The sequence below is a fragment of the Bacillus rossius genome, chromosome 1 (genome assembly GCF_032445375.1).
Source record: "Bacillus rossius redtenbacheri isolate Brsri chromosome 1, Brsri_v3, whole genome shotgun sequence".
Lineage (NCBI taxonomy): Eukaryota > Metazoa > Arthropoda > Insecta > Phasmatodea > Bacillidae > Bacillus > Bacillus rossius.
Genome location: NC_086330.1, coordinates 162742525 through 162757537, shown reverse-complemented (window position 1 = coordinate 162757537; position 15013 = coordinate 162742525). Strand labels below are relative to the sequence as shown.

Genomic DNA, 15013 nt, shown 5'->3' with positions numbered 1-15013 from the left:
AAACAAGATCGGGAGCCAGTCTTCTCCTGACAGCCATGCAGTCATTTAACTTCCTAACTTTTCTTGGCTTTTGGGCTGCAGTGCTACCTGAAGTAGATGACGCACAGATTTACCTGCAGCAACGAGGACTAAGTGTGGATAAGTGTGCTCAGAAACTCTGCGCTTTGAAAACCCTCTTAGTGGAAAGTAGAGACCGTTTCGTGCAAGAAGCAATTGACTCTGCTAAGACTCTCTGCGAAAAACTCGGAATCTAACTCAAAACGAGAAGAATTCGCAGGAAAAAACGCATGCATGGCGATGAATCTTCTGAAGATGCAGCTTTGTCTCACGAACAGGAAATCCGTCGAGAGATTATCGCATCATTCGACAAGATCATTCAAGAAATAACGACTCTATTCCAGCAAATTCAAGAAATATCGGACAAGTTCGGATTTTTGATGCCAGCGAAACTTTTGGACAGCAAGTTCGGGGATCTTTCCCATGTATTAGAAGACATCGACAAGGACGAGTTTCAGATGGAGCGGAAGCGTCTTCAGCAGTTTGTTGTTGTTGCCTGTTCTGAATCAGAGGAAGATATAAGTGGTAAAGGACCACTGGAGCTCCTCCAGTTCATTCAAAAACTGAATCTTGGAATTTCGGTTCCAAATATAGTCATCTTGATTCGTATATATTTGACTTTGGCGATTAGTGTTGCAAGTTGTGAAAGAAGTTTATCGAAGTTGAAACTAATAAAAAATTACCTCACATCTACTATGAGCTCCGCTAGACTATCAAACTTGTCTATATTGTCAATTGAACAAGAATTGGCTGTTAATATTGATTTTGACAAAGTTATTTCTGACTTCGCTGCTCATAAGAACCGTAGAATCCGCTTGTAAAACCGCTCATCCTATTTTAACTTCAATATAAGGTACCTCATTGCATGTGAAATTTAATTTTAACTAAGCACCTATAGAATGGGGGCGGCAAAATAGGTCTCCCGCCCCAGGCGCCGAGATGGCACGCTACGCCACTGGTGCTAGCCAAGTAAACTTGCCATGGAAACCTTAATTTAAGCTTGATGTAAGATGGTGAAAGCTTGAGTCAAGCTTGTGCTGGTTCCAGTTAAGCTTGCCGTAACAAGTTTGTAGCAAGCTGGACTGTTAGACACTGATAAGCTTGATTAAAGCTTGGTTCATGCTTGCAACAAGTTTAAGGGGCTTGCCAAGTCAGGGATGTCTTTGTGTTAGTGAGGCGGATGATAAGTGTGATGCTCTCTGGTGCTTCTAACACGTATCTTCTATGAACTGGTGTGCCATCTTCTGTTGTGCATAGGGCAAATATGTGATAAAAGTAGTGACCGTTACAATATATGGTGGAGAAATGAAGATAAAGGTGTATTGCGAGTACCTTGAATGCTTCCAAGAATCTGTGCTCCATGCCTAAAAATTACTCTGAAAATGTGTTTTAGCCAATTTCACATAATTACATCATTACATACATAATTACAGTTTAAAATTAAATAGGGAAACAGAACTACTCGACTTCCCTCAGTGTATCCTTAAAGGCTTTTACTAAACAGACCCCACCCTGATATCTTTAGTAGTTTTAAAATTCTGTGGGTTTTTATGAAGCTCTGCACACCGTATGTGTGGGGAGGGTTACAGGGAATTGGGCCGTCGAACCCCCAACTCACCTTCTCGAACATGTCACCCGACTGCGAGTACCCCTTGTAGTTGGCCCTGATCCAGTTCCTGGCCAGCTGCTCCGCCAGCTGCTGGGACTCCTTGACCTCGGTGGCAGCTAGCCCCTGGATAATGAGCATCTGCAGGGGCGGCCAGGCATTGGGGAAGTCCCACTGCTCACCCGTCAGCGCCAGTGAGGCGGGCACGCCGCCCGCGTACTGGGTGATATTCTGCGCTGCCAGGTACGCCAGCACCTTCTTCGAGACTGCTACCTTATCTTCCTGAGGGCCAGAACAAAGAGAGTCACGCCATGTTTACACCACTGCTAGTCAGCTAGCATTCTGGGCAGATAATCTTTAGCCCCCCCTCCCTTTTCCATTTACAGTTCCCCCAAACGTCATAAAATTTTACAAATTCTTTTACTCTTATTTATCATCAGTTTTAAAACAACACATTATTCAAAGACATAGACTGTTATTTTTCTTATTTAAATTTACTAAATGGTTGTGGCAGTTTTTATACTGCTGTTAAAACTACCGTAATAAAACATGAGTTATAGTATACTGTTTTTTTTTATTGAGTTTTAAATCTATTTCTTAAGTATTTGGTTTAAGGCCTAATATTTTTATGTTTACTGTATTAGTTAGTATAAACTAAAATTTCCCCTTGAAATGTTTTTTGAAAATCAAATATTACCAGAATTATTTTTCCTGTCCCTCTATTTTTTTGCAACTTAAATTCTCCCGCCTTTAAAAAACTGGTGCTCTGGGCAAATACCCGGTTGGCCCATTTGTAAATCGGGGCCTAGCCACTGATGGTCTCCGAAACTTTGTAAGGACACTTTCCACGCAGTGGAAACAATGTTTTATGATTGGTTCACAATTCACTGAGAGCTTTTGACTTTCCCCTTCCAAAGCTGAAAATCAACTTTCCGGTGGAGTTAAAAATTATAATTCATTTGTATTGAGGCAATAACATCTTATAATTATTTTGATTAAATAGACCAGTAATGATCTACTGGGAGCTCGCTTAACGAATCTTCCAAGAAATAAATATTATCACATTTACTGTTGTTTATAAGCCATCTTTGTTTGCATGTATGTAGAATAAGTTTTCAGCAGACAGCGTTCACAAATCATGATATTCTCGCAGAAATACTGAAAAATATAATTATAATTTTGTTATCTATATTTTTTTTTGTTTTAAGTTTTCTGTGTTAAAACTCTACACTTTTTTTTTAAAGAGAATTATTTTTCTTTTGTACACAACATTCCACGTATTGTCTTTATTGGTTATTCTACAGACATACAACATTAAAATTTGCTTTATGGAATTTTATATTAATTCAAATCTGACAAGCACTGGGATTAGTTTCAAAAATAAAATCTGGTCTTTGAAAAGAGTGAAATTGGCCATCAGTGAAATAGATAATTCCAGAGAGAAGTAAATAGACATACTTTCAGTTACATAGCTTATTCAATTATGCTGATGATATTTGTGGTGTAAACAGATGCAATAATTTGACATTTTTTTAAAATTTAATTATTAAAACTTACTTGACTGTAACATTTCGTCCACAAAGGTGCAACGTTTGATGGGTAGAAGTAGTTCCTGCTGATGTTGTTTTTCAAGTCATAATCGAGCCACACTCCTGCGTCGTCATTCCAAAGGACATCTGTCACGGCTTCCTGCCAGAGTTTTGCCTCATGCATGTAAAGTAGACTTTGCTCAACATTTCCCAGGATCCAAGAGAATTCAGACAGCAAGAGAGCATTTTTGTAGAGGAATGCATTTAAGTCCACTGGGATGATGTTCATTACATCAAGGTTTTTAATAGTGCCTGAAAAAAAAATCAATAAATAATCATACATAAAATTTTATAGCTATGTACTAAACATTTTAATATTATTTGAATAATTAAATTACAAATGATTTGCATAGTCATATTTTAAATGTATTATTATGATGAATGTAGCTTAGTGAAAGAGATCTTATATGTAAAACCCTGTTAAGAAGTTTCTTAAGGTACTTGGAAACTTAAACCTTTTATAAGGGTAAATTTTGTAATTTTATTTAGGTCAAGTTCAAAATATTGTAAATTTATTAAGGCAAGAAAATTTTTGTAAGGGGGTTAAAGTGTAATTTTATTCTTGTTCTGTTCTGATATTTTTCTTATTTTATATGTGTGTGTGTATATATGTATACTAGCTGCCCGACCCGGCTTCGCACAGCTATACTAATGGAAAAAAATTAAGCCACATCTCCCATTTACAGTAATGGTAAAAAAAATTCAGTGAAAATTTATTACAATGCTGTATAATGTACAGGAGAGAAAATGAATAGCACCGATGGTTTCCCGACTCGTGCTCGCAACGTACAACTGATGTACCCGTACTTCGCTACGGCAGTCTACAGGCAGATCACTCTTGCGCAGCTCATTATACATGCCCCTCCTTGTGGGTACGCCACTGCCGCGCGATGCCCGTTGCCATGGAGACGCTGAAGGCATGAACAATGCAAAATCCTGTTCTCATGCAGACAAAGTACCCACTGTTGCCTGGTTTTAACCACTCATGGGATCTAATTTTCGGAAAATGTCATCCTGCGTAACATAAGGAACATTACTGTGAAGTTTCAAGTCTGTAAAATATATATACTTGAAAAAAAGGGCAATTTTTGATATTTAAAGTACCCGCAAAATTTCAACGATGATGACTGCACTAACAATGAAATAGTTGTTGCCATAGAGACGAATGAAGCATCAACAAAGCAACAGCCGTTGCCATGGTGATTTCCTACCAAAAACTGGACATTTTGATATATTACGCCCCCGAATCTCCCCTTGGGATCGGATTTCCGCAGAATCCTTTCTTAGTGAGCGTCTACATTACAAAATGAGTAACTATGCTAAATTTCAAGTCAATCGGGTGTATAGTTTTAGAGATATCGTGATGAGTGAGTCAGTGAGTGGTATTTTGCTTTTATTTATATATATATATATAATATATATATATACACACACACACACACACAAGTCCTTGTCAGAATTGTAATGGGAGAGGAAAATTATTGATGGTCCGAAAAATGAAATTTAATTAAAAATAATAGAAATAATTTTAGTAAAAAAAATCAATTAAACACAAGAGGGAAAAAAAACAATAGTTTAGGTTTGCGATTTAAAGTGATAAAAAGTATTTAAAAACTAATTGAACTCTTATGAGAGTACTGATTGTTTCGTTGTTAATATCACATGGGTGTTTTTTACTTGTATGGGAAAATTAAGAATGATAAAGCATCTAGTGCGTGGCAACAATGTTAATAGGCAATAGGAAATAAACTTCTAGCGCCTGCGGCATTGTCAACACACACTTCGTACATGTACTGCATGTTGTATCTAACCCCCTCCAACGCATTTGAGTTTAAATTGGACTTTAAGTAAGGATCCCTAATGTTATTGATAATATAATATAGCCTATAGCCTTCCTCGATAAATGTACTATCCAACACTGAAAGAATTTTTCAAATCGGACCAGTGGTTCCTGAGATTAGCATGTTCAAACAAACAAACAAACAAACTCTTCAGCTTGACATCGTCCGGGCCTACGGCCCCCTGTAAGTCCTATATGCCACCGCCCAAACACCATCCACCCTCCATTCAAACCTCCCGCCTACCCGTGCGTACGTGTGCGTGCGTACGTGTGCGTGCGTACGTGTGCGTGCGTGTGTGCTCGCCCGGCAAGAGGGCGCTGTCGAGCCAGTGCGCCGCACCCCTAAAAACATAAGTATATGTAATTGTGTTGTTTGTTTTTATATTCCCTAAGTGCAACGTGACGGCAGATCGGCCGGGAGGGTTTTATGTACTTTTATTTTTTAACTTATGTATTAAAATATCATAGCGTTTCCGGACATTCCCGAGGAAACCCGAAGCCAGACAATAATTACGTTTCAATCTTAATAATTATAATTTGTACAATCTTTTCAATTCATTCAAAAATTGTTACATAATTTTCAACGCTTTCTTATGTTAATTTAGTTTCCCGTGGCACGAATTCGCTAATATCTTTTAACGGCAATTGTTTCGGCGGGAGGACGCCATGTTAGTCGAGCGAGCCATGATCTCAGCCCAGTCTTCCGCCATCAACGACCGAGAGCAGACGCATCAGCACTCCGGGGACCTCACCGCTTGTATTCTCTGCCAAGTAATTCTGTTAACTTTAATTTCATCTCAATCGCTTTCTTTTAGTCCTCGGAGCAGCTCTCGGTCGGGGGACTGCTTTATTAATTAATTTACGGCCAGTCTCGGTCTTTTTTCTTTGTACTACGTAATTCAATATGTGACCACGTGGTGGCTCATCACCTATAAACCGATTCGTGCCGCGGGCGTTTTGCATAGCTTCAACCGTGTACGTGTGTGAGCTGGAGTAGCGGAATAAATCAGGTGTATGAATTTAACGTATTATTCTTTTATTTTCAATCTGTGTGACCACGTGGAGAGTGACGGCGTGTGGGACGCCTGAGAGCCCACTTCGTAGGGAAAAGCGTGCCCGACGCTGAGAGCGGGCAGGAATTAGTGCTAGATACTTTCAAGGGGGGATATCACGTCTCACATGGGCGACGTCACGCCCTGAGTTAGGAGTCTCACCGGGTCCACCTGCTGTACCACGAGGTGGCGCCCACTAAGAATCCACCGTAAAGCCGACAGATCGACCCCCCCCCCCTTCCCCCTCGTGTCAAGCTTTATAATATTAGTATAGATATGTGTGTATATATATGTATATGGGTGTGTGTGTGTGTGTGTGTAATTAGATTCAGGGTTGAAGTTGAAGGAATTTTCAATGACAATATCTGATAGTCATAATAAATATTTAAGTTAGGTAGTGCCTATTTAAGCTTTTGGAAACTTTATGTATAAATTTGGATTTGACATTATATCCAATTTGAGAATAGGATACCTTGATAGTTTTTTTCCCCCGTGATTTCATTTTCCTAAACATTTTTTAAAAAAATCTTTCAGGAGGTACTCATATTATAGTGCATGTCAGCTTTCAGAGAAGTTTCAATCCACTTTATTCAACACTTAATAAAAATAAAACAAATTCAGACTGAATAAGTGAACTCCTAGTTTGTGACAGACCACATCTATACTGCATATACACAATGACGTAACTACAGGAGTAGAATGCAGACAACGCACAGATATATTAATCTTTTATTCCAGATTATTTCTTACATTTCAGATTGATATCTCAGTGACAATTTATATTTCATTACATTATTTTTCAACTTCATAGTAGCATCTGGTATCTTTGTTTTTTTTTATATATTCTTTGATTTAAAATGTTATTAACTCTCTAAAGGAAAAAATAATAGCTTACAGGGTATGAATTTGTAATAGGATAGATATTTTATGTGTTATCGCGAGTGTAAATCATTTATTTTATGTAATTGCATAATCATGCAAAATTTATAACAAGTATTCTGATTGGTCAACTGATCTGCTGCAGAAGATCGTTTCACTGAACGAAATTTTAGGAACATTCAGTCTTTAGTAAGCCTGCAAATGTGACAGATGTGTTTCTAATTAGTTCCCGTATGTTGTAATAATTTTAAATGAATGATTGTTAAAATTATTCCATTTAAAACTGAAAAGAATCTCTATATTTTTCTACATTTTTTATGTAGTGACACTTTGTTGTTTGAAGTTACATTATTTCAGATAATTGTATTGAAAACATCAAGATTTTGAATGGTAATAGTTGTTGCCTTTACTATAGAATATTTGGATTGAAACATTCTCTTGAAGATTGAGTATTTGGAATAACTGTTTAAAAGTGTCATATCTTGAAAAAGAAAAATTATGATGATAAAGGTGTATGTGAGTACTAGTGTACTTCATATTTGTGCTTCAACTACAGTTCCTTCATTGTCAACTGGATTTATACAAAAGACTCCCATCAGTGATTATCAAGTCTTCGGGAATAAAAATGGTTCATCGATACCAACAATATTACAAACTACGAGTGCTGATACTTACAAGCAGCAGACACCAATGAAAAGACTATGGTGAACTATCGACCCAAGCAATTAATTTGATTCTCAAGGACGAACTTCCAATAGTACGTACAATATCCTCCAAAAATGGTATATATATATATGATTATATGTATATGTTTTGTAAATAAGTATCTCGAGTGCAACTGGTTGATGTCAGTAGAAACTTCAATTTAAATTTGTGAATATTTCTTGCAAATAACTTTCTATATTCCTTGTGTTCAAGTTTACAACATACCCAGAGGTAAATGGGATTAACTTTTAGACTGTCTTTGCTTCTGCTTGGCTGGTAATTTATTTGTTGAAATATCTTGCATTTATTTTTGTTTTAAAGAATAAATGAAATATTGTAAAACCTGTTCGATTTTGCATCTAAGTTGGAAACTATCATATCATGATAGTGATTACTTTGATTTTCTAGCCGAAGTAATAACTCTAACCAATTGAATTCTAGATGGTGTTGGAATATATCAGGTTGTTTCATTGAAATGTTGACTTTTAATAGTATAAGTTTAATTTTCTCTTATTCGTAGTAATTTAAATAAGCATATAGTTAAATATTACCTACCTATCATTGGTTGCATTAAAATCAAGTGTTTCAAAGATACGTGTTTTGCTATTTCAACATCTTTAATTTCTATATTATTTGGAAATTAAAATCTTTATTGAAGTGAAAACTTCTTTAGCCGCATTGAGCAATTTTTGGTAGGGAGAAAACTTATGGGTTCGCGTCACCGACGTGCTAAAGACTTGTTGTGCCAGACTGGCGATGCACAGTGGCCTGTATACATGTATATGCATGTATACACTAATACATTGTATATACTCGACTGTATCATGTGCGTGTTGGACTCTTTTTGGATGGGTAAAATCTTGTGAGTTCGCGTTACCGACATGCTGTAGTAGCAGTAAGTGAAGTTAAATTGAACGCATGACCTAGGTCTGACATCACTGGTAATTCATAGCTAGGTAATGAATTTTTATGTAATTTTGACATGCCACTGACATCTGTTGTGAATTTAAAATGATGTAAGGATAAATGATATCATGCTGACATCATACTGAAGGCATATCTAGAGAGCTGAGAAATATGAAATCTTCTGAAGCCCTCGCCCATTAAATTATAATTCAAGAATTTTAATTTTCTTAATTTAAAAGTACTTAATTGTTTACAATACGTAGCGCATAAGTCTGACGTGCGTTAGGTACTAGTTTCAGATCCCGAGTGTTGCGATTTTTCGTCCATTATTTTTTGTATTTAAGTCACACTAAATTATTTTTCTATTATTTTTTTTTGTATTTGAGTTACATTGACTTATTTTATTATATATTTATAATTTAATAATAATTATGATATAAATAATCATCATGATAAAATACTCAAATCCTTTTTTATTTGTGTATTTTTTTTTAATATAATTAAAAGGATCCGAGTTGGATTCGAACCTAAATTGCTAGGCATTTAAAAATATTATTACTATTATTATTATTATTATTATTATTCCACGCCTGGTTTAATCGATACAATTGAGAATTATTACCATCATCGGTATGTAAAATCCACTCGAGGGAAACCAGACTAATGTCAATAATTTCAATTTATAAATTATGAAATTTTAATTATTCAGACTAAAATTATTTAAAAAATCGAAAATAGAACACAGATATTCCAAAGTTTTAAGTTTTCACTTCTGTCGGCAGTCCCCATGACTATCTTATTATTAATAGAATGTTAATAACTTGGTAAATGTTGATTGCATTAAAACAAATGAATGTGTTCCGTTAGTCGAACACCAATGCTATCTAGCGGCGAAACGATTTATTGTGCCAAACTTACAACATTGATCTTCCCAACCTGTAGTAGAGTAGCAGCTCCGGCAGCGAATTCTAGTGGCGGACGCGGAAACTATATATGATTCGCGTCAAGAAATGTAATTGAAAACACAGTTTGCGTGAGTGTATATGTGTATGTGTGTGTTTGTGTATCGTGTTTCCGAGTTTCGTATTATAAGTTTATTTGTAACATGAAAATTTGCTCGTTACCGAGGTTATATGTTTAAACGTCACTGGCAAGTCCTGAACTAGTCAATGACGCCATAAATGCGTAACGAGAAGCGCAGTTAAAGAAAATTGTATCAAGTCACTTCCGAATAAACACATCGCAGCAGCTGTGCCCCCCCCCCCCCCCCCCAAAAAAAAAAAAAACAATCGGTTTTTACTCGGTTCGCAGCAAATGCAACATGGGAAAAACACGAAACATAAGATAATACTACTTGATTTTCGACGAGAAATTGAATAAATATACACGAATACTTGGTAAAATGACTTAAGGTCTGTTAAGATACATTAGCTGTACACTGATATGTTTTGCCATTATCCGCGATGATATTGCACATCAAGCAACGCAGAAACTTATTGAGAAAAGACTCAAAATAAGTAATTTGACATAAATAAGGAAAGGACTGATATTAAAAAGTTTAACTTAATCGATTTTACTTCGTTTCCCATTAACTACGACACGGAATTATACGAGACTTGTTAAGTTTTATCACTTAAATGAATTACTGAATATTTTGTTTTAGCTGCCAAATAGATTATTGAAATAATTATTTAATTGCAAAGTTTTACTTACAACGAAATTGTTTTTTTATACTTTTTATTAAGAATTGTGGGAAGAACCAATCACAGCACAGTAGACTGCGAAATAATATTTTCTCGGGGAAATCAGGTTATTAGATAGTATGAATGGAGAAGACAATAAGGAATAATTGTCATAATTTCAAGAAACGAAAAGATTATTGGAAGAAAGTTGCACGGTGTATTTAAAAAAAGCTCTGATTTTTTTTTTTTATGATTTAGAAAATTATTGTTTTGATGTTTTTCTGGTTATTTTTGGCTATTGTACGAGTCTATAAAAATGTATTTAAAATTGAGTTGTTTTTTTTACTATACAGCCATTTGATGTTAACTTGGAATAGATAACATTACATGAAACAGTATTTATATTAAAAATAAATATTTATGATTCTGTTTTGTATACTAATTCTAGGTTACAAGCTAATATTCAAGTTTTGGATTCAATGTCTGGTGTTTCCAGTAGGTACATAACCAATTTCACTATGAATTAAGCAATGATTCTTAACCAAAATGCTCTCAAAATGCAGACGATACCTCAAATTCAACTTACAAAACATGGCTGCCTTCTGGCCCGTTTTCATTGGCTGGAATCAACAACCACTAAATCAATCATAAACTGGAAATTCGCAGTATTACTTAACCGTGTGCGGTCGGCGTACAGGTTAATTTTATAGTTCTTAAGTTTTTTAGTTGTGAACCCATCTTAAAAATCGGACCACTGCATATAGTAAGGAAACATCCCATTATGTGGTCCGGGAGTGTTTTCGAACCCCTTCCTTTCGCTTATTTCAATGATGTTAAGTTATAATAATAATAATAATAAACCTAGTGTAAATTACCAAGGTCGTTAGAGGTTCGTTTAGATAAAGAACACGCGGTTGGTTAAGTCGTTAGCCACTAGCTAGAGGTCCCCGGCTTCGGGCGGAAATTTCCCTGGCTCTTATTTGAGGAGCGTGAGTGGCAACTTCCGTCCCGCCCTGTCATTTTTTTCACCGCGACTTCGCTCCACTCGTCACATCTCACTCGTTCCTCTCGCTCCACTTGGCGCCAGCCTTCCTTTCATCTCGCATGCCTTTGTCCTTGGCCGTGTTCCGTTACTTGCATCAAAGTGGAACACAAATGCGCGAACCGTTGTTCCTTTACCTGATTAGTACACACATTAAAAGCTTCTTCAAGAAGAGAACTTCCAAAAGTGTGTCTGAAAGCTAGGAATATGGAAGGCTGGCCTGTAGTTGTTACCATTGTTGGACATTTGCACGGAAAAAATATATATAAATTTCCGTTTCTGTATAAACAAATACTCATATAAGATGATTTCATCGCTTTTTACCGTAGGTAGCCTATACGACATAAAACCCACGATCATGTTTATTCTGCAAGTAAAAGCATTTAATGTTTTTTTTATTTAATTCCATGCATTTATTAATAGTTCAAGTCGTTTATATATTTTTAAATATCCTAACAATGTTTTAAAATGTTTGCATTTCATAGAAAAAATATATATAATTATAACTTATAAATTTATTTAGAAATATTCGTTCACTTGTTTCAAACTAAAAAAAAAATTATTAATTGCGAATACACCCTTGTAATGAGCAACTACGCCTCCCATAGACATTCTAGCCCAGGCGCACATTTCACATATTGGTGCATAGGGTACGTAAGGGGACAGCTACGATGCACTGGTTTCATCGTGATGTAAACAAAACAGAGGACGTGCGTGTTTGTTAGTTATCACGATGTTCTGACTTCTGACTTGCCCTAAGGTATTCCTATCCTATGTATACTTGTTAAGGGAGGAGAGATATTTATGAACCATATTTTATTTAAGCTTATTTATTTTTCTTGATTATCTTGTAAAAGTTAGTACACATCAGTGGCGAATATAGGTTATAAAATGGGGTGGGGGGGGGGGGGGGGGGCGTTATTATGACCAAGCTTACCGTTATTAGTGCTTTTTTATTTTGTTGTTTTTTAAGTGACTATAATTTTATGATTATGGATGGTTTTCATGGGGTTATAGCAAAGTTTTGAGACTAAACAATATATTAGTTAGGTATTACTATTATTTCTTTAAGTTTTCAGTTAATTTTTATAATTGAACTAATGCTTTATTAGGTATATATTAGCGCGTTGTTTAATAAAACGTACGTATTTAACAATTTAATTGTATTCGCGTTGATATTTTCTTCACTCACCTTACTTTTTTACTAACTTTATGTGTAAACGTTTTTAACAATGATTTTTTTAAATGTAAATTTTGTACAACGGAAAAGAATGTTGGTTTATTATTTTTGAACATAAACACAGTGTCATTAAATGAATAAATTTAAAAAAGAATTTTGCCTTTTTATGTAAAGTTTACAAAACTAAGTCCAGATTTCTTCTTCGTACACTAGCAAGCTTGTCAAGAACTTCTTCATCGCTTATTTTAATGTCTCTATGGATCGAAAGCACTGCTAGTCCATCAAACCTACTTTCCGATGTAGTATTTCTTAAGTAAGTATTCAATCTTTTTAAACTTGAGAAGCTTCTTTCCCACGGTTACGACAGAAACAGGCAGAACTGTGATTAGTTTAAAGAGAAACAAGAGAAGAAAGTCTTGTCACCTTTTTCTAGACAACTAATGGCTGTTTTGGGAAGATTTTCAGATTTTTCCTGACTTCACTTTTCGTTCCACAATATAAACTCACTTTGCGCGACCTCTTTATGTGACAAATCTTCTTCGTAGAAATTTAAAGCATCTTTCAGTGAACCTAAATCTGTTTTGGTACAAAATTCTGGAAGGATGTGTTGTAAAGATTGTTGCGGGCTGTTTGAAGCGACAAACTCTTGGAATCTCTTCTTTAATGCCGAGTTTTGCAGCAAATTCCTTTACTTGAGCATAGAGGATTTTCAAGTTATCATTAACATTTACCCTTTGTTTCTACAGCAATCTAAGACACTTTTAACATTTGCTATGGCTTGATAAAGTTTTTTTTTCCTCAGATAAGTTATGGTTGGTTGACAGGATCAAAAGAAAAAGATTGACGAGAAATTGAAATTGAATGATAGAACTACTTGCAGCATGTGCCTTAGGTGCTGAGTCACTTGTTCTTCTATTTTCAAAAAAGAGAGAAGGATTGGTTCTAAAATATCTTTAAATAAATGCCCCGAGTCGTGCCTTTCCACCCATCGTGTTTCACGTAGAGAAAAGTTTTTTTTCTGTTCAGGACAGCAGTCAGATACCGTTGATTTCAGTATTTCAGTTCTTTTAGCTGACATTTGGAAGAATCCGCAGAGACGCCCATACAATTTCTTAAGAAGGAATGCTACTTGCATCCGACAAACAAAATTTAGACTATGTGAAGAACAATGTGTGTACAAGGCTCGTAGTAGTTTCTCTTTGATAGACGCTTGTACCGTCTGAATTGCTCTCTCATCGTGGCAGCCCCATCGTATCCTTGACCTCTCATTTTCTCTAAGTCAATCCCTAAACTTTGACAAGGTCTCTAACACTGTGCTAGCTAAGTCTGCGCCAGTAATGTCATAAACGGGGAAAAAGTTAGGAAATCTCTAATTTTGTATGATTGGTCTTAAACTTACCGTACACAAAGAGAACACTGTTTCTATTTGACTAATGTCAGTGCGTTTCATCTGCTAAAACGGAATAAAAAATAGACTTCATAACATTTTTGTCAAAATTGAGATTGGATTAAATGACCAAATGTGTTAATGAGCTCGTTTTGAATAAAATAACTTGTGTACATGCTTCTCCCACCACTGTTCATCAATATTGGTCTTTAAGGTCATTATCTCCACTGTTAGCTCTGTATCTCAGCAGTAATCGAAAATTACCGTTATTTTTTTTTCTGGCTCTCCTAATCACGACGACTTACTGCTATTTGCTGCCTTCCGCAAAATCTTATAGTTTGTATTATAAGGATCAGTCTTTTTCTGTTTTTCTTTTCTGTATCCAATCTTCTTTTAGCATTGACTTTATTGATAACACTTCAGTCTTTTTTTGTAACAATGGTTTTTCTGTTTTCAGAAATCAAAACTATGTTTCCTGATACGTCCTAGGCACAATTTTCATGTTTACGAAATATTTCCTTGGTTTTTTTCAAATTACTAAAGGTCTTTGTTACTATTGCCCCTGTTACTTGGTGATCTCCTTTTCCTACACTTTTGGAGTCAGAAAATATCACGCAATATTTAAAAACTATCCATATTTTTTTTTAATAAGCTAACTAATCAAATTCTTCTAGCCATTTCATTTGAAAAGATCGAGTATGTTTTGAACTGGAACTACTAGAAGTAGAAGGAAATTTGTATACAGGTTGAGGTTTCCAAAAATTTTCTACAAGCGAAATTTTTTCTTCATTTGTTCACGAGCGAACGGAATTGCTTTGACAATAGTTTCCAATATCATAGATATGTTTTCTTACTTGGCTGAATTCCCCTGCAACTGGGTCTGAATCAACGGTACAGGATTTGCCACACCAAAAGAAACATTATTACTGGCACAGTAAACTTCAGAACTGTCACTAACACTGTCACTACTTACACTCTGTTTCTTTGTAAAAAGGTTTTGAAGAAAGGCTTGTCTATGCATTATGAATGCATTTGACTTAATAAACAAATTAAGATTCCATAACAGCAAAATGCAGATGATCGCAGCT

General features: G+C 35.5%; 1 protein-coding gene across 6 annotated transcripts in view; it reads right to left on the bottom strand.

Annotated features, from left to right (window-relative positions):
* The window catches only part of LOC134527076 (trehalase-like), a 302312-nt gene that overhangs the window by 4201 nt on the left and 283098 nt on the right, over positions 1-15013 (bottom strand). For all 6 annotated transcript variants that reach the window (XM_063359415.1, XM_063359412.1, XM_063359416.1 and 3 more), the window contains 2 exons: positions 3221-3504; positions 1676-1945 (listed from right to left, as the gene is read on the bottom strand). In XM_063359415.1, the coding sequence (XP_063215485.1) occupies positions 1676-1945; positions 3221-3504 (554 nt within the window). The remainder of the gene's footprint in view (positions 1-1675; positions 1946-3220; positions 3505-15013) is intronic.